We start from the raw sequence: 24,250 nt of genomic DNA on the forward strand, positions 1-24,250 counted from the left end.
TTCTCGTTTTTGGATATTTGTTTTAATCTCATTTAATGCCATAAAAAGCCACTTGTGAAATCTTCTTTTCTGACCAGAGATCAAGCCCTGAGCCTTTGGAGCAGAAGCACTGACTCCAAAACCCTAGACTACCAAGGAACTAACCCTAGGGAATATCAAATAGTGAGAACTCACACAAACAGACCACTTGAATACAAGACCCAGCATCACCCAAACACCAGTAGCACCCTGTGCAGGACACCTCATCTAAGAAACAAAAAAAACAAAAGTACAAACCCAATCATCAGCAGACAGGATTAGCACCTCACTCAGCCTTGCCCACCAGAGGAAAGAAACAAACAAACAAAAATTCAGCACAAATCTCACCCTACAGGAAGCTTACACAAACCACTCGACCAACCTTAGGAAGGCAGAAACCAAAAGGAAGAAAGAATTCAACCTTGAAGGAAAGAATTCAACTTTCCTTGAAGACTGGGAAAAGGAGACCTCAAACACAATAAGTTAAAAAAAATAATAATGAAAAAGCAGAGAAATACTACACAAATGAAGGAATGAACTAGAAACAGAGAAGTCCAAATAAATGAGGAGGAAACGGGCAAACTGCCTGAAAAGGAATCAGAGTAATGACAGTAAAGATGATCAAAAACATTGAAAACAAAATGGAGAAAATGCAAGAATCAATTAACAAAGACCTATAAGAATTAAAGAATAAACATACAGAGGCAAACAACACAATTACTGAAATCAAAACTACTCTAGGAGGAATAAATAGCAGAATATCTGAAGCAGAAGAATGAATCAGCGATCTGGAATATAAAATGGTAGAGATAACTTCTGAAGAGCAAAATAAAGTAAAAAGAATGAAAAGAACTAAGGATAGTCTCAGAGACCTCTGGGACAATATCAAACACACCAACACTCGAATTATAGGGGTCCCAGAAGGAGAAGAGAAAAAGAAAGGGTATGAGAAAATTTTTGAAGCGATTATAGTTGAAAATTTCCCCAACATGGAAATGGAAATAGTCAATCAAGTCCAAGAGGCACAAAGAGTCCCATACAGGATAAACCGAAGGAGAAGCATGCCAAGACACATACTAATCTAACAAAGACTAAATGCAAAGAAATATTATTAAAAGCCTCAAGGAAGAAGCAACAAGTAACATACAAGGGAAACCCCATATGCTTAACAGCTGATCTTTCAGCAGAAACTCTACAGGCCAGAAGGGAATGACAGGATATATCTAAAGTACTGAAAGGGAAAAATCTTACAACCAAGATTACTGTACCTGGCAAAGATCTCATTCAAAATTGATGGAGAAAGAAAAAGCTTTTCAGAGAAGCAAACGTTAAGAGAATTCAGTACCACCAAACCAGCTTTACAACAAATATTAAAGGGACTCATATAGTCAAGAAATACAAGAGAAGAAAAAAGATCTATAAAATCAACCCCAAACAATTAAGAAAATGGCAGTAGGAACATATATATCAGTAATTACTTTAAATGTAAATGGATTAAATGCTCCAACCAAAAGACAGACTGGCAGAATGGATACAAAAACAAGACTCATATAAATGCTGTCTACAAGAAACCCATTTCAGGCCTAAAGACACATGTAGACTGAAAATCAGAGGATGGAAAAATATATTCCATGCAAATGGGAAGCAAAAGAAAGCTGGAGTAGCAATCCTCATATCAACAAAATAGATCTTAAAATAAAGAAGATTACAAGAGATAAAGAAGGACACTACATAATGATCAAGGGCTCAATCCCAGAGGAAGACATAACAATTGTAATATCTATGCATCCAACATAGGAGCACCTCAATACATAAGACAAACACTAACAGACATAAAAGGAGAAACTGACAATAACTCAATAAGAGTAGGAGACTTCAACACCCCACTGACACCAATGGACAGTTCATCAAAATAGAAAATTAATAAGGAAACAAAAGTCTTAAATGATACATTAGATGAGATAGATCTCATTGATATCTTCAGGACATTCCATCCAAATGCAGAAGAATACACCTTCTTCTCAAGTGCACATGGAACATTCCCCAGGACAGACCACATCTTGGGTCACAAATCAAGCCTCAGTAAATTTAAGAAAATTGAAATTGTATCAGGCGTCTTCTCTGACCACAATACCATGAGACTAGATATAAAAATACAAGAAAAAAAGTGTAAGAAACACAAATACATGGAGGCTAAACAACATGTTTCTAAATAACCAACAGGTTACTAAAGAAATCAAAAGGGAAATCAAAAAATTTCTAGAAACAAATGACAATGAAAATATGACAAATCAAAACCTGTGGGATGCAGTTCTAAGAGGGAAGTTTATAGCAATACAATCCTACCTCAAGAAACAAGAAAAACATTGAATAAACAACCTAACTTTACACCTAAAACAACTGGAAAAAGAACAGAAAAATCCCAAAGTTGGTAGAAGGGAAGAATCATAAAGATCCAAGCAGAAATAAGGGGAAAAGAAAGAAACAATAGTAAAGATTAATAAAACTAAAAGCTGGTTTTTTGAGACGATAAACAAAACTGACAAACAATTAGCCAGACTCATCAAGAAAAAAAAGAGAAAAGAATCAAATCAACAAAATTAGAAATGAAAAAGGAGAGGTTACAACAGACAGTGCAGAAATACAAGGGATTATAAAAGACTGTTATGAACATCTGTATGGCAATAAAATAGACAACCTGGAAGAAATGGACAGATTGTTAGAAAAGTTCATTCTTCCAAGACTGAACAAAAAAGAAATAGAAATTATGAACAACCCAATTACAAGCACTGAAATTGAAGCTGTGATCAAAAATCTCCCAAAAAACAAAAGTCCAGGACCAGATGGCTTCACAGGAGAATTCTGTCAAATATTTAGAGAAGAGCTAATGCCTATCCTTCTAAAACTCTATCAAAAAATTGCAAAGGAAGAAACACTTCCAAACTTATTCTATGAGGCTGCCATCACCCTAATACCAAAACCAGACAAAGACAACACAAAAAAAGAAAACTACAGGCCAATATCACTGATGAACAAGATGCAAAAATCTTCAACAAAATTTTAGCAAACAGAATTCAGCAAAACATCAAAAAGCTCATACACCATGATCAAGTTGGGTTTATTCCAAGGATGTAAAGTTTCTTCAATATAGGCAAATCAACCAATGTGATACAACATATTAACAAATTGAAAGATAAAAACAATATGATCATCTCAATAGATACAGAAAAAGCCTTTGACAAAATTCAGCCCTAATTTATGATTAAAACTCTTCAAAAAATTGGCATAGAAGGAACCTACCTCAACACAGTAAAGGCCATATATGATAAGCCCACAGCAAACATTCTCAATGGTGAAAAGCTGAAAGCATTCCCCATAAGATCAGGAACAAGACAAAGGTGTCCACTTTCGTCACTATTGTTCTACTTAGTTCTGGAAGTCCTAGCTACAGCAATCAGAGAAGAAAAAGAAATAAAAGGAATCCAGATCAGAAAAGAAGAAGTAAAGCTCTCACTGTTTGCAGATGACATGACTCTGTACATAGAAAACCCTAATGATAGTATCTGAAAATTACTAGAGCTAATCAGTGAATTTAGCAAATTCAAATTTGCAGGGTACAAAATCAATGCACAGAAATCACTTGCATTTCTATATACCAACAATGAAAACTCAGAAAGAGAAATTAAAGAATCAGTCCCATCCACCATTGCAACAAAAAGAATTAAATATCTAGGAATAAACCTACCTAAGGAGACAAAAGAACTGTACACAGAAAATTATAAGACACTAATGAATGAAATCAAAGATGACATAAACAGATGGAGAGATAGTCCATGTTCCAGTGTAGGAAGAATCAATATTGTAAAAATGACTATACTACCAAACACAATCCACAGATTCATTGCAATCCCTATGAAATTACCAATGGTATTTTTCACAGAACTAGAACAAAAAATTTCATGATTCATATGGAAACACAAAAGACCCCAAAAGAGTCTTAAGAAAGAAGAATGGAGCTGGAGGAATCAACCTTCCTGACTTCAGATTATATTACAAAGCTACAGTCATCAAAACAGCATGGTACTGGGAGTAAAACAGAAATATTGATCAATGGAACAAGATAGAATGCAAAGAAATAAACCCAGGCACCTATGCGTACCTTATTTTTGACAAAGGAAGCAGGAATATACAATGGCACAAAGACAGCCTCTTCAATAAATGGTGCTGGGAAAACTGGACGGCTACATATAAAAGAATGAAATTAGAACAGTTCCTAACACCATACACAAAGATAAACTCCAAATGGATTAAAGACATAAATGTAAGACCAGAAACTATAAAAATCTTAGAGGAAAACATAAGCAGAACAATTGATGACATAAATCAAAGCAAGTTCCTCTATGACCCACCTTCTAGAGTAACAGAAATAAAAACAAAGTAAACAAGTGGGACCTGATTAAACTTAAAAACTTTTGCACAGCAAAGGAAACTATAAGCAAGGTGAAAAGACAACCCTCAGAATGGGAGAAAATAATAGCAAATGAAACAGCTGACAAAGGATTAATTTCCAAAATATACTAGTAGCTCACACAACTCCATACCAGAAAAACAAACAACCCAATCAAAAAGTGGGAAAAAGACCTAAACAGACATTTCTCCAAAGAAGACATACAGATGGCTAACAAACACATGAAAAGATGCTCAACATCGCTCATTATTAGAGAAATGCAAATCAAAACTACAATGAGATATCACCTCACACCAATCAGAATGGCCTTCATCAAATGTCTACAAACAGTAAATGCTGGAGAGGGTGTGGAGAAAAAGGAACCCTCTTACACTGTTGGTGGAAATGTAAATTGATACAGCTACTATGCAGGATGGTTTGGAGATTCCTTAAAAAACTAGGAATAAAACCACCATCAGTTCAGTTCAGTTCAGTTGCTCAGTCGTGTCCAACTCTTTGTGACTCCATGAATTGCAGCACGCCAGGCCTCCCTGTCCATCACCAATTCCCAGAGTTTACTCAAACTCACATCCATCAAGTCGGTGATGCCATCCAGCCATCTCATCCTCTGCCGTCCCCTTCTCCTCCTGCCCCCAATCCCTCCCAGCATCAGGGTCTTTTCCAGTGAGTCAGCTATTCACATCACGGGGCCAAAGTATTGGAGTTTTAGCTTCAGAATCAGTCCTTCCAATGAACACCCAGGACTGATCTCCTCTAGGATGGACTGGTTGGATCTCCTTGCAGTCCAAGGGACTCTCAAGAGTCTTCTCCAACACCACTGTTCAAAAGCATCAATTCTTCAGTGCTGAGCTTTCTTCACAGTCCAACTCTCACATCCATACGTGACCACTGGAAAAACCATAGCCTTGACTAGACGGCGACCCAGCAATCCCACTCCTAAGCCCTGAGGAAAGCAAAATTGAAAAAGACACATGTATCCCATTGTTCACTGCAGCACTATTTACAATAGCTAAAACATGGAAGCAACCTAGATGTCCATTGACAGATGAATGGATAAGAAGTTATGGTGCATATACACAATGGAATATTACTCAGCCATAGAAAGGAATGCATTTGAGTCAGTGCTAAATGAGGTGGATGAACCTAGAGCCTATTATACAGAGTGAAGTAAGTCAGAAAGGGAAAGATAAATATGGTATTCTAACACATATATATGGAATCTGGGAAAATGGTACTGAAGAATTTATTTTCAGGGCAACAGGAGAAACAGACATAGAGAATACACTTATGGACACAAGGAGAGAGGAGGAGAGGGTGAGATGTATGGAAAGAGTAACATGGAAACTTGCATTACCATATGTAAAATATATAGCCAATGGGGATTTGCTGTATGGCTCAGGAAACTCAAACAGCAACTCTGTATCAACCTAGGGGGTGGGATGGGGTGGGAGATGAGAGGGAGGTTCTAAAGGGAGGGGATATATGTATACCTATGACTGATTCATGTTGAGGTTTGACAGAGAACAGCAAAATTCTATAAAGCAATTATCCTTCAACAAAAAATATTTAAATTTAAAATTTCAACCACATGAGAAATGGGATAGCATTTTTTAAAAGTATCTAGCTACTGTAGTCAATTCTCTCTGAAGAAACATGTAAACACCTTATGATATTTTAGTTTATCACCTGCTGTGTAGATATACTTGATTTCCCATGGTATGTCTTTTCAATTCTTTTCATAATATTTACTTAGTCATCATCTTTCTTTATTTTCTTCCAGAAGTGATTTAAGAATTTTTTCTGAAGGTGATAGACCCCAGATGAATACTTACATGCATTCAAAACATCAATCATGTTAACTGCATATAAATGCATAATCAATTAAATTGACCATTCACACTTGTCTAAACTGGTCTCAAAGCTGGCTTGAAAAACTAGAGTGATTATGCTACACTTGAGTTATTTCAGTCACATAAATCACTTCTGAATTTCAAGTAGAGTTAGCAGGAGTTTTTCTTTCTTTCATCTATTTTTCTCCAAAAATATTTTGACTGTCTCATTTTCTGGAGTTGTATTTCAAGCAGATTTTTCTGCTTCACAGATTTGGATTTGTCCTTAAACCCAAGTGGGGAGGTGACCAAGCAGATTGGCGATGCTCTGCCTGTGTCATGCACAATATCTGCCAGTAGGAATGCAACTGTGGTGTGGATGAAAGTAAGTAGTATTCTTGGTAATGTTCTTCTTTTGGACTGACTCCTTTTAGGCTTCTCTTGTATAGTCATGTGTAATATCTTTATACATGCAAACTCATACTCTCTTTTTTTATATATAATAATAATAAATAGACTAAAATAAAATTTAGAGGTACTCAGTATCACTATGGCATCCATAATTGTTGCTCTGAAACTTTGTTTGGGGCATTAATTTAATTATGTGTATTTACTAAGTAATTATAGACATATACACATGCATATGGACACACACGCATATACAGTTATATATTTTAGGGGTTAACAATTTCCAGTGTGTTTTAAGCCGTAATGTTCTTAACAGTGTGTTTATAACAACCCTGTGAAATATGCAGGAAAATGGTTAGTTCCGTACATTATTTGAAAGAACTTGAAGTGAGAGAAATCAGAGAGCTCATAGGTGACAGAGCAGAGGCTCAAGCTCAGGCCTTACCCAGCATAAACACCACACTTTAGTCACATAACCTTCTGCCTTTCAGTTGAGACTGACCTTAAGTGTCTGAATGTGGGTTCCTTGATGGTAGCGATCTCTTGTCACCCCTGGGCCATAGTAGAACGCCTGGAACATACTAGGAGCTTAGTCTGTATTTCCTGAGTGCTTCAGTTCAGTTTAGTTCGGCCGCTCAGTCGTGTCTGACTCTTTTCGACCCCCATGGATTGCAGCACACCAGGCCTCCCTGTCTATCACCAACTCCCAGAGCTTGCTCAAACTCATATCCATCGAGTCAGTGATGCTGTCTAACCATTTCATCCTCTGTCGTCCCTTTCTCCTCCTGCCTTCAATCTTTCCCAGCATCAGGGTCTTTTCCAATGAGTCAGTTCTTCACATCAGGTGGCCAAAGTATTGGAGCTTCAGCTTCAGCATCAGTCCTTCCAATGAATATTCAGGACTGATCTCCTTTACAATTGAGTGGTTGGATCTCCATGTAGTCCAAGGGACCCTCAAGAGTCTTCTCCATCACCACAGTTCAAAAGCATCAATTCTTCAGTGCTCAGCTTTCTTTATGGTCCAGCTCTCACATCCATACATGACTACTAGCTCTGACTAGATGGACATTTGTCAGCAAAGTATTATTGAAAACATTATTATTATTATTAAAGACATATTAAAAAGTCTCTGCTTTTTAATATGCTGTCCTGAGTGCTTGTGTTCTTGTTATCATCTGAAATATAGGTCATTATCTGGGAACCCAAGCATTGCTGTTATCTTTTTCAGCAAAGTATTATTAAAGACATTATTATTATTATTAAAGACATATTTAAAAGTCTCTGCTTTTTAATGTGCTGTCCTGAGTGCTTATGTTCTTGTTATAATCTGAAATGTAGGTTATTATCTGGTGACCCACGCATTGCTGTTATCTTTTTAGAGTGAGATCGGTAGCATTGGAAATTGGTGATTTGAGATAAGGTTATTAACAAAGGTTATCAATAAAGATAAGGTTATCATCAGGACTTCCCTGGTGGCTCAGATGGTAAAGCGGCTGCCTACAATGTGGGAGACCTGGGTTTGATCCCTGTGTCAGGAAGATCCCTTGGAGAAGGAAATGGCAACCCACTCCAGTGCTCTTGCCTGGAAAATCCCATGGATGGAGGAGCCTGGTAGGCTATAGTCCATGGGGTCACAAAGAGTCAGACACAACTGAGCGACTTCACATTCACTTTCTTTCTTTATCAACAAAGGGAAAGGGTGTTACTAGGTTCCCTCCACTCAAATCCTTAACTAGTATATCTAAGCACCCAGTCTGTTTATTCCTGTAATGTGACATGTAGCAGAAGCACTTATCCAGTAATGAGTTGACAAAAACACATCAAACCACTTAAAATAGGGGTTGACAAGAATTATGTTTGTAAAAAGTTGTGGGAAATGTACTGCTCCAGTTTCTTTTAGATGAAAATGTAAATTGTTTTCTATTGGTATTTTATCTCTTTTCATGCCAGATCCTCTGTTACTTGTTATCTTAACTCTTAAAACTCAGTTTATTATTTTGTTTTCTCTTAAACACAGCCTCATCACAACATTTTATTTGCCCACATAGTTAAAACGTCACTCCATAGACTGAATACTTAACATGATGTGTTATGGCAGTTAATGGTCAAGGGGCTTGATAGGTTTTTGGTATATGAACTCTCATGGTGTGTTTTACTTAGAACTAGAGAAGCTAAGTTTACTTGGTTAAACCAGTTTCCTCATAAGCTGCAGTCACTGTTGTCAATTGAGTAACTCATATCAGTAGTGCTGATCAATATTGCCTGGCTATTGGTTAGTTGATGGAAATGGAAAAAAAATTATAGTGTACAAAGACCATATAATCTTAAGATTGTGTTTAGTTGCCTTAGGAGCATTTCAATTCCTGGTAAATAGTATTATTTTCTGTATATCAAATTATTTTCGAAGTTAAATGTTGCATTTCCTTTGTTCATAGAAATTTTAGTATAGTAAGCCATTTAAAATTTTTCTTTAAAAGACATTTTTGTCTTAATTGTTCTGTAATAGATTCCATGTCTTGATAATTGTCTTTAATATGGTAAGATTACTACCCTATTTACAAGTAAGGAAGCTGAATCTCAGAAGTTTATGAACTTGTTCCAAATATAAATTCAGTAAATGGAAGAGTCTGAAATAAAACTCTGATTTGTCTAACTCTAAAAGTACAGAGGAAAAAGGAAATCTATTTGTGAAAACATTTGAAGTTAAGAAAAGAAGTTTTCATTTTCATTAGGCCCAGAAGAATAATTTTCAGTCTTTATTACTATATAATAAATACATGGAGAGTTATAATTGTGCCATGTGACATAATTAACTTTTTATTTAATCAGGATAACATCAAACTTCGATCTAGCCCATCATTTTCTAGTCTCCATTACCAGGATGCTGGAAACTACGTCTGTGAAACTGCTCTGCAAGAGGTTGAAGGATTAAAGAAAAGAGAGTCGTTGACTCTGATTGTAGAAGGTAATAAAATACATGAGCACCAATTCAGAATTTTCTTTGAGAATTTAGTCTGTTTCTTTTATGATCTCAGTTCAACATCTTATTTTAATTGTAATATTTTTAGGAAAACCTCAAATCAAAATGACAAAGAAAACTGACCCTAGTGGACTGTCTAAAACAATAATCTGCCATGTGGAAGGTTTTCCAAAGCCAGCTATACAGTGGACAATTACTGGCAGTGGAAGTGTCATAAACCAAGCAAGTATTTGTCTTCTTGTTGTGTACTGTACTTGGTCCAGTGTGTGGTTTTATTTAGGTACCTAAACTGTGATCTAACTTATTATCAACACGAAATTCACAGTATGTCCTCAGAGGAAGCTTTTGCTAACTTCCTAATTTTCCCAAAGGAAGACCATAGCTCAAAGAGAAATTTAAAATCCTAGGGTCATGGAGTATGGAAGACTTACTTTGTTGTGGTCAGTATCTGGACAAATTGAGAGTAGTGTTGACATATGTATATGACCATGTATAAAATAGATAGCTCACGGGAAGCTGCTATATAGCATAGGGTGCTCTGTGATGACCTGGAGGGGTGTCATAGGTGGGAGGAAGCCTCAACTGGGGGGATGTATGTATGCTTATGGCTGATTCACATTGTTGTAGCACAGCCACCAACACAGCATTGTAAAGCAATTATCCTCCAATTAAAAGTAAATTTTAAAAATGTATAAATTAGGTAATATCCCATGGTCACTAATTCCTGAAATTTGGGTGATTAATACATTAAGGTATATATTTACCTACATCCTGAACTTCCACCTCTTAGTATAAGTGACCTCACTTACACTTTGCTTACTTTTATGCACATTATGGGTTATTTCTTCTTGATACTGGGTCCTGGGGAATGGTGAAGAACATAGTCACTGTGAACATATGGTCTGATCTGTGTGTACTGGAGCCAAAGTAAGGCTAGCTAAATATATAGTATCTAGGAAGATTTTTGCTGAACAAACGTATATGTAAACCAAACAGTAATATTTGTACCTTTGTCTCACCATTTTAGTTTGCAGTAGTAAAAGGCCAAGAATGTATGAACACTACCAATAATTTTCTCTTTGACAAAAAAATATGAGAATCCGGCTTATCACAAACTGTTCAGAGCTGTAATCCCATTAAATTGCCAGTCAGCTTGGGTTACTGACATACTGGTTAATTCCATTCTCTCTGCGACAGTCTTCATGTCCCTCTCTTCAGTGGAGCCCCTTAAGGATTCCTCAGGAATACCCACATGAGCCATTTGATTATTTGAATCATCTGTGTTGCCTCTTTCCCAGCTTTCGACTCTGTTGAAATCTGAGAAGGCATGCATAAACCAGAATTGTAATTTACAATGTCCACTCTTTCTCTGTCTGTTGAAGGTGGGCTACTAGTCCAGCTTATACAGTCTAGTTTTGCAGAACATGGTGAATTTTGGCTCTTTCAACTATGCGTGATGCATGTTTATTTGCATAACTCAGGTATGGAATGTCCCTAAAGGAGTGGACACAAGCAAATGCTTCCTGACTTGGTTACATGTGATGGGACACACAAGTAAGAGAACATGCCTGAGGATGACAAAGAGGCTCTTGATTTCAGAATAAAGACCTGAATTGCTGACAATGTTTAGATCTCTTTTTTAGCATCAAAAATAACTGTTTCTATTCTACTCTATTCTTTTTTTTTTTTTTTTTTTGGCTCTCTAGTTCAATTTAATAATAATTACAGAAAAAAAGACCTTTTGTTTCAGTGTAATGCAAACATAAAAAATAAAAAAATTATCAGATAAGTGCTTAATGAAGAAAAAGATACAAAGATTTAAAAGGTCAACCTAGAAATAAGCAAATGCATTTTGTAGAGATAAAAATAATAAAAATTTAAAAAGTCATATGAGAAAAGTCCAGTGAGAAAGTCATATGAAAAATACTAGTGGGAATTGGACAAAATAGCAGGTGAACTTACTATGAGGATAAAAGTAATAATTCCATTCTTCATTGTCAAGGAGAAGGATTGATTCTGGCCCACTAGGTGATATGTTATTTTTCTTGTCCTAGGCTTGTGCTGATCCAGCCATAATTTTTTTTATTTGTTCCCTCCTCCATCATATGGTGAATCTATTATTTTACAACTACTGGTACCTCTGTCCCACCCCTATCCCAGGGACTCCACGATATCTCTAATCATGAAGCTCTGTCCTGTCCTCAAGGCCTTTACAATGCAGTTGAGGAGGAAGCAAATATAGAGCAATAGAGGACTAGAGGACATGGTGTGTATAATATGTCTCAGAAAACAATGCAAGTACATGCTTGCTTTAGTGGGGTTGGACTGAGAATCCTCTTACAGAAGAGAGTAGTGTGGATTGTCTCTTATGTTTGAAGAAATTAAATAGAAGTGGTTACCCTCATCACCAGTCACTGAAAAAGAACCCATCCTCTGTATTTAACTCAATAAAATTGAGAGAGAGAGAGAGAGGGAGGGAGTCTGGTTTTCCCATGAGAAAACCATACATACATATGCACGTACGTATCATGGTTTAAAATAAAAGAATTCAGTATTATAGTGGAGGGGAATGACAGTTTTGTTGTTTAGTTGACAAGTCATGTCCAACTCTTTTGCAGACTGTAGTCCACCAGGCTCCTCTGTCCTTGAGATTGCCCAGGCAAGAATATAGGCAAGAATACTGGAGTGGGTTGCCATTTCCTTCTCCATGGGATCGTCCTGATCCAGGGATTGAACCCACATTTCCTGCATACATCTCCTGCATTCCAGGCAGATTCTTTACTGCTGAGCCTCCAGGGAAGCCCTAAATATAGGAGAGCAACTACCCAACTCAGGGCATGCACCCATCACCCTGGGATTAAGGGTTCCATGCTCTGCTAACTGAGGACATAGTTTACAAATAGAATTAAACTCATATGTTTATTAGGAGAAAACTGGTGATGAGTTAATCACTAATTAATTATTTTGAGATAGGTACTATCATGCCAAATATAGACTAACTTGAGACATCTGTTGAAAAAGAAGAGCTTAGTTAGTTTAATTATTTAAATTAATAATAGAAACATAAAGAGAAATCCAAGTATGGATTCACTATTCTTTTTCCTCTCTGATGTAGTTAGAAACCTGACCTGGTCTCACCTATGAACTTACAAATACCCTTGCATGCCAGATAATGACACAGAGCACCACACCTATCTTGTTCCATTCAGTGTTACCCTTTCCTATGTTTTTAATTCATTTCCATTTCTAAAGCCATTTTCCTTTTCTTTTTCCAGACAGAGGAATCTCCATATATCAATGGCAGGTATTATAGTAAAATTATCATTTCCCCTGAAGAGAATGTTACATTAACTTGCACAGCAGAAAACCAGCTGGAGAGAACAGTAAACTCCTTGAATGTCTCTGCTAGTGAGTATTTCCTTTCTGGCATTAAAAAAAGTAAGAAAATTTGAAGTTATTCTTCATTAGTTTAAAATCTTCAATTCCATCTTCCTGTACTGCATTATGGTAAGTTTTATTTATTTTGCATTTGGTATCATCATCATAAGATTCTTTTTTTTTTTCCTGGTGTCCATTCTTTACAATCCTTGTCTTGACAGTTAAATCATTTCATGTTTTATGGATCAGAGACTTTATCTTGTACAGGAATATTTCCAAGATCAACAGAGGATAAGGACTGTGTTGCTCTTATTTAAACCATGTTTTGTGTTCAGAATACAGATGATTCAAAGATTACCTGAAAACATTTCTCTAACAGTTTTAAATTTGGTAAATTTTTAATTCCCTTTAATCTATTATTTTTCATTTCAATTCTTTGTGGTATTTATCCTATTCTTATTTTGCAAAGGAATGCCACATGCTTAAAGTCATTCAGCAAATTGGTAGTAAAACTGGTATCAGGAATCCAAAAGTTTAGTTTCAAAAATTGATGCATTTGAATATCATATTTGAATCATAGGTTAAAAATCAAACAAATGAGATAATCTCAGAGAAAGTGAAAAAAATCTGTCAATGCTGAAATCAAGGTAATGGGTACATACCAATATCTGCTTCTTTATTTAATTTGAAGTTATCTATCATCTTCGATTCTATAATTCTTTATTTTGCTGTGTTAGTCTTAAATTAGGGCTGGCCTAGATTGAGACTCGGATCCGGACAGGATACTAACTGACTCTCCAAACTTTCATTCCTCAGTCAGCTGGAATCCTTTATGTGATTTTAGCAAGACAGAGATATACTGGCTAGGAATTAGCTGAAGCTAGGAGAAAATAATTTTCTAAAGATAATGGCCCTTAACAGAATATGACTGGAACATAAAAGCCTTTTGGATTGACAGGAGAAAAGAACCAAATGAATTTAACTCTAAAATAGGAGCATTGACTTCTCTGAATTCAATTCAGTGAGTATTGATCTGTCCTACCTAAAAGAGAAGTTATCCTTTCTTCCTGAACACAAGTCTCTCTTTTTAATTCTAACCCATTAAACGGTGGCTTTATAGACCTTGCAGTGGTTTGATCAACATTTAATACCATCATTTTCAAAGTCAATGAGCACCTCCTAAAATTCCAATATAGTAGGTATGAGGAGGGTCTAGGAATCTGCATTTTAACAATCATAACTGAAAGTTCTGATGCAAGTCATAAATAAAAATATTTATTTAGTCTAATATTAAATGATAATCCACCACAGTGACAGTCCCTTAAATGGGCCAAGATCATAGTGCTATTAGTCATCTGGAGGGCTTTTATAAGCATCATGTATATTGCACCTTCCCCTCTGAGATGTCCCCAGTTTTAACCACCACCCCTACCACTTTGAAAATGTCTCTAAGTGGCAAATCTCTGACACTAGAGTATGAAAATAAATTCTCCTCCACTGAGGCAGGAAAATTGAAGTTGAGAAACACTACACTGTAGATTCCATGCATTGCAACTTGTTTCTCCTAAAAAATAAAGTCCTATTAAAAGGTGGTAGATAGTGGGAAAGTTAATATGGATTTCAGATTAATACTATAGCTTGTCAGTTGTGAAGTTTTCTATGGTAGACGAATACCTTTGCAGTTTTATCTACTGTCTTTTCTTTAAAACAAGATGAATTTCTTTGTACGGAAGTTCACGCTTTATTAAATGTAAATTTTTCTACCCTCAGCTGTAGAATAGATATTTTATCTTTGAGTATTATTACATCATACTATAATGGTAAAGGTGACTTTCATATATCAACAAATTTTGTTTTTAATTTCATATTAACATTTTTCATTTCAGTAAGTATTCCAGAACACGATGAGGCAGACGAGATAAGTGGTAGGTACTATGCTGCCGGCTCTTCTTCCTTGACTATCTGCTCAAGATTTATGAAGTGTCATTGCATAAGTAATTTTCCTAGCTGCCACATTTTGATTTGAATTAAAATAGCAAATGAGACAAGATAGTAAGAATGCTAAAATTTTAATCCTTTAGAAGCACAAGTTTGCATGTTACTCTTAGTAGTGAGCCTTGGTCATTTTTAATCAGAAATAATAACTAGATTGACTTCTTTTCAGAAATGCTTGGCATTGTCTGTAATTGCATGGGCTTTTCTTCTTTGTTGTAGATGAAAACAAAGAAAAGGTTAATGACCAGGCAAAACTAATTGTGGGAATTGTTGTTGGTCTCCTCCTCGCTGCCCTAGTTGCCGGTGTCGTCTATTGGCTATACATGAAGAAATCAAAGTAAGTTGAAGAAAAAAGATCTTCATTGTTCATTGACTTTCACAGGGAGAAAATTCAATGTGTTCATTATGTTTATTTCAGCTGAGCATGTAAGTTTCTCTTAGAGGAAAGACATATTGCCCAAAGTCAGGTTGATCATGTTTTGCCTTCAGCTCACCATGACTACATTACCAACACTGGGGACATGACTTGGAGTGATTTCACATGTGTCCCCTTATTTTTCTCAGTCAGTAGTCTGAATTGAATTATCTTATTTTTCTCAATAGGTAGATCTTTAAAAAGCACATAGTCCCTAGGAGTCAGCCATTCTGAACTGTTTGACTGAGGTTTGTGGATATTAATTAAAAGTGGTTAGTACATCCCATGGGGACAGTGGGTGTCTTTATAGTGACAGGTCTGGCCAGCAGTGAAATTGTTGGTGAGGTCAAGCCGTCTTGCTGTCACTACTTCTCTTAGATTCTAGTTAGGTCACTTTTTTTCATAGGAGGATCTAATTCATGGAAAAAGTCATCATTATGTTGTGTTGAATTTTTTAAAAAATGATTAAAGTAATAAGATTACTTTAAAAATGACTAAATGGTGTTTAGATTAAAGATTATTAGAATGATACAATAATACATATAGAGTCAACCTCACAAATCATCTAATAATGTTTTATAATGAAAATCCAGTTAATAGTTGTTGTTCAGTCACCAAATTGTGTCCAACTGTTTGGACCACATGGACTGCAGCATGCCAGGCTTCCCTGTCCTTCACTATCTCCTGGAGTTTGCTCAAACTCAGGTCCATTGAGTCAGCAATGCCATTCAACCGTCTCATTCTCTGTCGTGCTTCTCCTGCCCTTAATCTTTCCAAGCATCAGGTTCTTTTCCAGTGAGTTGGCTCTTTCCATCAGGTGGCCCAGTTGGAGCTTTAGCTTCAGCATCAAATTCTTTCAGTGAATGTTCAGGGTTGATGTCCTTTAGGATTGACCAGTTTAATCTCCTTGCAGTCCAAGGGACTCTCAAGAGTCTTCGGCCAACACCACAGTTCAAAAGCATCAATTCTTCAGCTCTCAACCTTCTTTGTGATCCAACTCTCCCATCTGTACATGACTATTGGAAAAGCCATAGCTTTGACTATACAGACCTTTGTTGGCAAAGTGATATCTCTGCTTTTTAATATGCTGTGTAGGTTTGTCATAGCTTTGCTTCCAAGGATACAGTGTATTTTAATTTCATGGTTGCAGGCACCATCCACAGTGATTTTGGAATCCAAGAAAATAAAATCTGTCACTGTTTCCACTTTTTCCGCTTCTATTTGCCACGGGGTGATGGGACCAGATGCCATGATCTTAGTTTTCTGAATGTTGAGTTTTAAGTCAGCTTTTTTACTCCTTTCACCTTTAACAGTGAAAATTCTTAACATACACACGTGCCTAGCACTCCTCATTTCCCCAACTCTGACCCTAGATTCAGATGCAATTGGGCAGAAATGCGGTTCTTGTATTGCATTTTATAAAAATTCCATTAGTGATTCTGTGGCATACCCTTGGTTTCAATCATGGGTTTCAAACCCCTGTATCTTATAAATGAGGAAACTGAATTTTACAAGGGAATGTGTATAGCTTGTGGCAACTTTGGACTTTACTTTGTATTTTCTTAATGTTTTGATATAACCCCTATCAACAACTCAGGTTGAGTTAACTTAAAATCAAAAGAAAAAACAGACTCAATCAGATCCATGATTCTACTCTTTACAGATACAAATTTCAGTGAAGTAATATTTGAACAGATCTACCATCAAAAGAAGGTAGTAGCTTACAATTTTTAAACTCACATAATATGAGCATGAATTGAGTTCTTCCTTGTTCTCACAGTCCATCTCTGAAGTAGATAATCTTATTATACATATTTCACTTTGGAAAAAAACCAAGGCAGAGAATGGTTATAAGGGTTGCTTAAGATCGTACAGTTGTAAGGGACAGAATTATGTTTTATTTAAGGCAGTAGTGTTTTAGAATCTTTGTGTTTAATTCCTGGGTCTTATTTTCTCTCATTACGCCTTGCTTTCTCTCTCTTCAGAGAGGCAGAAACACATTCCTGTTGTGTACTGTAGTTGATATGCATGTCCACTCTCACACTAGGGCATAGCCACTGCTCGTCTTGGCACTTCAGCCCTCTCTCTTGAACAGTCCACACTATCACTTGATAACAAATGTGGGTTTTTTCCTCAGTGAACATTTTACCTACAAACTCTTCATTGTTGCTTTGTACCCATGGTTTCTATGGAAAGTGTAGAAGACTGTCTGTACCATGTAGAAGAAAGGAAATGCAGTTTCCCAGAGGCGGTATCTATCTTATTAGAAATTCTCCTTCTATGTGTCTAAGTTTCCTGACTATCAAAATCTTATCCTTCCTTTATAATCTACAATGAGGTGCTCACAAATCTAACAACTTGGCCTCTAGAGTATTTTGGTTTTATTTATTTAGGGTTTCTGAAAGTAATTTTTATTTAGGGCACTTCAAAATAATTTTACTTCTTAAAGAATAAAAATAAAATTTCTCTGTATCCTGGAATTACACTGAAAAATAAACAGCAGTCTTCTACATTATGATCAAATGAATGTGAAACTCATGGCATTCCCCAGTGTCCTTAATCATCATACTCTGATTGCCAATATTTCATCATATCCTATTTGTCTTTCTATGAATAGGAAAAAAAAATTGTGTGTGGAGGGCAGGGAGGTTGTTCTGTTTTAAGTTATGTCATTGGATATTACCATATGATAACCCAGAATTAAAATCATGGGTAAATAAATGCTGGACATTTAGCTTCATAGTGTCTTTAGTTTAAGGATTAAGACTGCATGCATTTCTTTTGAAGTACTTCATTTAATCAAGTGCTTATTTTACCATCTGACTTGAACATTTGTCTAAATAACTTTTATTAATTGAAAAGTGCACCAACTTTGCTAGAGTCAATATTATTGGTAATCAGAATAATAAATTGCAATTTTTACCCCAAGCATCAAAGTGTTTTTATTAAGACTTTGCAGAACTCTTCAGATTTGCTAAGTGCTTCACATTTGTGCTCACTCAGTCGTATCCGACTCTTTGCAACCCCATGGGCTGTAGCCTGCCAGCCTCTATCCTTGGGGTTTTCCAGGCAAGAATACTGGAGTGGGTGCCATTTCCTTCTCCTAGAGAGTGCTTCACGTTCCTGACTAGCTATTCTTTCTGCTGCCCTCTGAGATAAGCAAGCAGTTTTGCTGTGTGAGTTATTGTTAATACTTCTGCCCAGAGTAAGTGCAGACTCATAGCAAGAGCTTTCAGGTTAAGAATCCTGAGATCTGTTTCTGGGTCCACAGGACCCCCTTTTCTTCCTTTTCCTCTGTGTAACCTCACCTTTACAAGTCAATATGAGAGTTTCACATCTATGTTTAGCTTAGTTCATCACCATTTTATATGGATATGAGAGAATTTAATAACAAAGATATGGTTCAGACTTTTTTCTCAGATACCTAAAGAAATATGCCCCTGTGGTTACCCTCCTGTGAAATGATACCATCAACAGTCTTAGTGAGTCACCCATTATTGCAAACAACTTGTAGCAACAATTATATTAGTTCTTTGCGTTGGCAGTTTAACATCAGTGGGGAGAGAAATGAGAAAAACAATCTTTCATGCCCAAGTAGAATTTGAGCACAGCATACCTAGTGACTACTCAAAAGACAGGAACTCCCCATTCCATTCATATGAGATACATATTTTTATATCTATTTTAAATATGGAAAACTGCAGCAGAAAATGCTTAGCAGTTGTGTGTGACATTGTGATATGGTATGTTCATTGTAGAATAAGGATTTGTGCTTCCTCTACTGTTTTTATTCATATAACTTCTCACTGGAATTTTTTTTTTTTAATTTGAGATATTTTGATAGTGAGAATGGATGACTCATCATTTCCTATGCATTCAGGGTACTAACTGTCATTTCAAGGCAAAAGGTATTAACTGACTAAACCCAGTTCATATCTAGCTGTTTAACGAGTGAAAAAAGTGAAAATATTAGTCATTCAGTCATGTTCAACTCTTTGCAACCCATGAACTGTAGCCCACCAGGCTGCTTTGTCCATGGACTTCTCCAGGCAAGAACACTGGAGTGGGTAGTCATTCCCTTCTCCAAGGGATCTCCCTGACCCAGGGATTGAACTCCAGTCTCCTGCATTGCAGGCAGATTCTTTACCATCTGAGCCATGCTTAATAGGAAACATGGAGACATAAAGACCTAGACCTAGAGATAATTCAAAGCCTTTTAAAACTATTTACTCCATTTCACTCCATCATGTTCTCTGAACATTGTTTTTATATCTGGAGGAAGTTAAATGTTACTTTTTGAGTTCTAATTTCTCTCCTGCATTTTTATAGTACAAGAACTACTGAAAAATTGAGAGTCAGAGACAAAGGAAAAAATGTCAGGCAGCATGATGTAGCCACAAGCTTATTCAGAAGTGTATTAAAACCATAATTTCCTGATTGGTTGCATTTAAGAGACCCCTGACCATCACTAAACTAAAAGTAAGCATCAACCAGACATTTATAATGTCAAAATACATGTTGTGTGGATCTTGGAAATTTACCAAGAGATTTATCTTTTGCAACTGTGGAACTCATGACTATTTTCATGAAGTTTTTGTACAATATGAGGGCAATGTGGAAGTCTAAAAATCACAAATATCATTTGTCAGTTCTGCCTTATATAATGCTTTACTATTCTACTACTGTCTTAGGGAAAAACACAGACAGTCCTAAATTGGCAAAAGGCTAAAGAAGACTAGTTGCTGCTGCTAAGTCACTTCAGTCGTGTCCGACTCTGTGCAACCCCATAGACAGCAGCCCACCAGGCTCCCCCGTCCCTGGGATTTTCCAGGCAAGAGTACTGGAGTGGGGTACCATTACCTTCTCCAAAAGAAGACTAGTATTTAACCCCAAGACTTTAAGAAATATGGTTATATTAAACCTTTCTAGAACTCTTCTCATTAGTATCTCTTAGTATATGGAAGAGGATCTTGCAAGAAATGTAATTTTAACTGAGTTCTATTTTCAATCAACATTCTCTCTAAAATCAATGTTCCCATAAGGAAAGATTGACTCCCCTCTGAATGACTTGAAAATACAGGGCTGAAGGACCATTTATGGCACATTTTGAGTGAATTTCCTAGTGTATGACTACATAACTGAAATCCTCAAAATTTAATGAGGTAAGTTTAATTAAACATATTTCATAGTATCTAAGGCTCAGTGAATATTACCTGCCCAAGTTAGCGTATGCAGTATCTTATTCCGTATCCCATATAAACTTTCAAATACATTTTGCTGCCTCACAAGGCTTTCTTTGGAATTAAAACCTCATCTCTGACTTTAATTGCCTGCTGGCATTTTATGTAGTGCTAGGGGTGGAAGGATGTGCTTTCAAGTGCAGAGCTGACGTGGCCTCTTGCCTTACGTTAGACATTAAGCTAGTCCACATTTTGGCTTCTTTTTCCTCTGCTGCCCCATAGCCTGGCAGGCAGCCAAAAGAGGAAGAAAAGACAATGCCACATTATTCTATCAAAGCATAAATAATAGAAGAGACTAAAGAGGAAATAAGATAATGTGGGAATGCTGGAGTCCCCATTCAGTCAGTCACAAGGTCAGGACCACTCAAAAGGGCAGAACTGTCCATGGCCCTGCTCTCTCCGACTACATGTGGACTGAAACCTTTCCAGTGGAAGGAGATAGCATCAAAATTTCCATTTTTATCTCTCTCTGTGTGCTTACTCACTCAGTCCTGTCTGTCTCTTTGCAACCCCATGGACTGTAGCCCACCAGGCTGCTCTGTCCATGGGATTCTCCAGGCAAGAATACTGGAGTGGGTTGCCATTTCCTTCTCCAGGGGATCTTTCCAACCCAGGGATCAAACCTGCGTCTCCTGTATTGGCAGGTGAATTCTTTGCCACTGAGCCACCAGGGAAGCCTGTCTATATATATATATGCATTTCACTTAATTTCTTTCATCTCTTGTGTTTTTTTAAAATCATTGTTTCAAAGGTGAAGGGAAGGCCTATTCCTCAAGTTTCTGCCTCTGCCCATACTGTTACCACATTACCCACCTAAAGGAAACGCCTAAATCACCCACCTAAAGGAAATGCTTTGAACCATGATGCTGAATACATGCCGGTGGCATCCTGCTTTCATGTATACTCAGTGTTGTTATGTTTATTTTGATCCACTGATCCACTAACATGATGGTGGCTTCCATATTTGCTATTGCCCAAATGAAAGGCTATCTTCTATTTTTCACTGAGGATATTAGTGTTAGGATATAATTTGGTGTTATATTAGAATATGTTAGGATATATGTTAGTTAGGATATCCAAACTATATGTTGGTTAGGATATATATTGGTGTTAGGATATAACATATTAGGATATACTGTTTTGGTGGAGAGTTTCATTGGAGAGTCATTTGAAAAAATGCTAAGGATATCTAATCAAAACTTTTAAGAAGTCCAACTATCCATTTTTCTTTCTTTCCTTCTTCAAACCCAGAAATTGCTGACGAATATCCTTCTGAGATGTGGGGCTTAGAGTCCTCCTCTCCTAACTCTTTATTAAGGTTAGCCCAGGGGGAAGCTTACTTTGCTGAGAGCTGTGACCAAAGAATAAAGAAAAATAACTGTTCTCATGGTTATGACCCTGATTACCTGCACAGGTATCAATGGCCGGTTTGCTGAGAGTGGCAATTCCACACTGCCAGGGTCCCAGTCTTAAATACCTGTGATCCTGGTGCCCTTCTGTGCTGTGTTCCAGGCATGCTATAAAGTGGAAATCATAGAAAATGCCCTTTTAAACTGGGAAGTATTAATAATTCCTCGTGTTGCCTCTCAGTTTTCAAATTTGTTATACATATGCCTACATTTGGAAAACCTAAAGTCCTATGAACTCTCTCATGTATGAATTATTATACATGGCTATTATTTTTATTTTCCAAATGTGCAACTCTGTTAGAGCACTTTATGTATCCTTTCCAATGACACCACATTCCAAGATTATGATATATTGGCTATGTCTGCCATTCCTACCCCTTTGCTTTTCCTACCTCCTTTATCCCCTTTTAAATTTATGTTAGTTGAGCTATAGTTGATGTATAACATTGAATAAATTTAAAGTGTACCTCGTGTTGATCTGATACCTTTATATACTGCAATATGATTTCCAATGTAGCATTAGTAACATCTCTATCCCATCTCTTAGTAACTCTAAAGCAAAGGCACATTTAGATCTGGAAACAAATTTATAGTATTGGGGAAAATCTCACAAAAAAGTTAAAGAATCTCCTAAAAATGTTACTTAAAAGCAACTTGAATGCTTAGCAGCACTGCACTTACAGAAATAACACAGAAGAGTGGTTGAGAGCGAGGACTGAACTCTGGCCACTCGGTAGCCATGTGGCTGGGCAACAATCCAGGACTCACCATTGTTTCGTGAGTCCCTGTCACTTCCTGGGGACTTTCACATACACTCTGCATTGATCCTCACACCAGCTCCCCCACTCACAGAGGAGCAAACATCTTGAGAGGACGGACTTGTCTAAGGACTCGCAGCTCAGACTTGGCACATGAGGATGAGAACCCAGGTTTACTAACCCCAGGGTTAAGACTCTTCTCTCCACTTTACTGATTAGAGGGTCACCTCCAGAGCTTCTTCCAATATTAATTTGTTATTCTATTATTTAAATTTCATCTCATTTAAAAATTATAAAAAAAGCTGACTGATGCATAACTCTTCAGACAAGTAACTGTAATAATTTGTATTTTAACCGAAATGCTCATTCTTTATAAATGCCTTAACATCCTTCCTCAAATGAATCAACTTAGAAAAATATATTGACTGAAAATATTGCTCAAAAGAATGGTTTAAAATTTTGTTCTCTTCCAGTAGTAGATGCATTTCTAACCTGTGTAATGCTTTCACACCTCTAAAATTTCCACAAATTAAAAAAGACACACCCATAAAATTATATTTATTTTTACCACATCAATCTCAAAACTGAGCCCAAAAGTAATCAGAGTAAGTTCTAGAGTTTTTTCCCAGTTAGAGAGAGCAGACTCTCAGTAACAAAAATGGAGAAATTCATAAAAACTTCAAGTAAATCTTACATACATGCACTCCGTGAATACCTCCCTCCCCCCACAGCAGCACGATTTTATTTCTATTTAATACATTTCACAGTGGTTAACACTTAGCATATTTGTATAACTGTGTAACTTGGCCCGTAGATACTGGAGCCAGACTACTGGAGTTTGAATCCTGGCTTTGCTGTTTGCTAGCTGGGTAACCACAAGCAAGTTTATTAGTGTACTTCAGTGTAAAACAGAGGCATCCTAAAGTAAAATAATTTAATATCTATGAAGCATTTAGAACAGGGCCTGGGGCACACTGAGGCATAATATGAGGTTTAGCAATTATTTTTTTGGATAGTGAGATTAAGAAAGATGGGAAAATTTTTTCTCTTTTAATTTTAAAAGTAATCAATTTGAAGTTGCTCAACTCTTCTTCTACAAACATATTCTACAAATATGTTTCATGTTACCCTTAACAAACTCTTTTTCATAATGCCAAACTGTAAGCAGTGATTCTTAGCCTGATTTTACCTGACCAATATGCTGAAAAATATTATGATTTGCCCTGAAAACCACAACTTCCTTAGAATTCTAGTCACTCCCTTCCTCTCGAGACCCCTTTCTTTTGATAGAATTTTTTGAAATCACAGAAATTACCCTTCATCCCTACACAAATACTAAATCCACCTAGAAG

General features: G+C 36.6%; 1 protein-coding gene across 3 annotated transcripts in view; it reads left to right on the forward strand.

The window, feature by feature from the left end:
* ALCAM (activated leukocyte cell adhesion molecule) overlaps nucleotides 1-24,250 on the forward strand; it is a 214,884-nt gene that overhangs the window by 180,891 nt on the left and 9,743 nt on the right. Inside the window, exons 9-14 of one of the 3 annotated variants that reach the window (XM_043892845.1) lie at nucleotides 6,588-6,700; nucleotides 9,553-9,688; nucleotides 9,792-9,925; nucleotides 12,979-13,111; nucleotides 14,968-15,006; nucleotides 15,296-15,413. In XM_043892845.1, the coding sequence (XP_043748780.1) occupies nucleotides 6,588-6,700; nucleotides 9,553-9,688; nucleotides 9,792-9,925; nucleotides 12,979-13,111; nucleotides 14,968-15,006; nucleotides 15,296-15,413 (673 nt within the window). Of the gene's footprint in view, nucleotides 1-6,587; nucleotides 6,701-9,552; nucleotides 9,689-9,791; nucleotides 9,926-12,978; nucleotides 13,112-14,967; nucleotides 15,007-15,295; nucleotides 15,418-24,250 lie in introns of those variants that run through there. The other 2 variants (XM_043892847.1, XM_043892846.1) reach the window with 2 other exon arrangements.

The sequence above is a fragment of the Cervus elaphus genome, chromosome 31, assembly GCF_910594005.1.
Source record: "Cervus elaphus chromosome 31, mCerEla1.1, whole genome shotgun sequence".
Taxonomy (NCBI): Eukaryota; Metazoa; Chordata; class Mammalia; order Artiodactyla; family Cervidae; genus Cervus; species Cervus elaphus.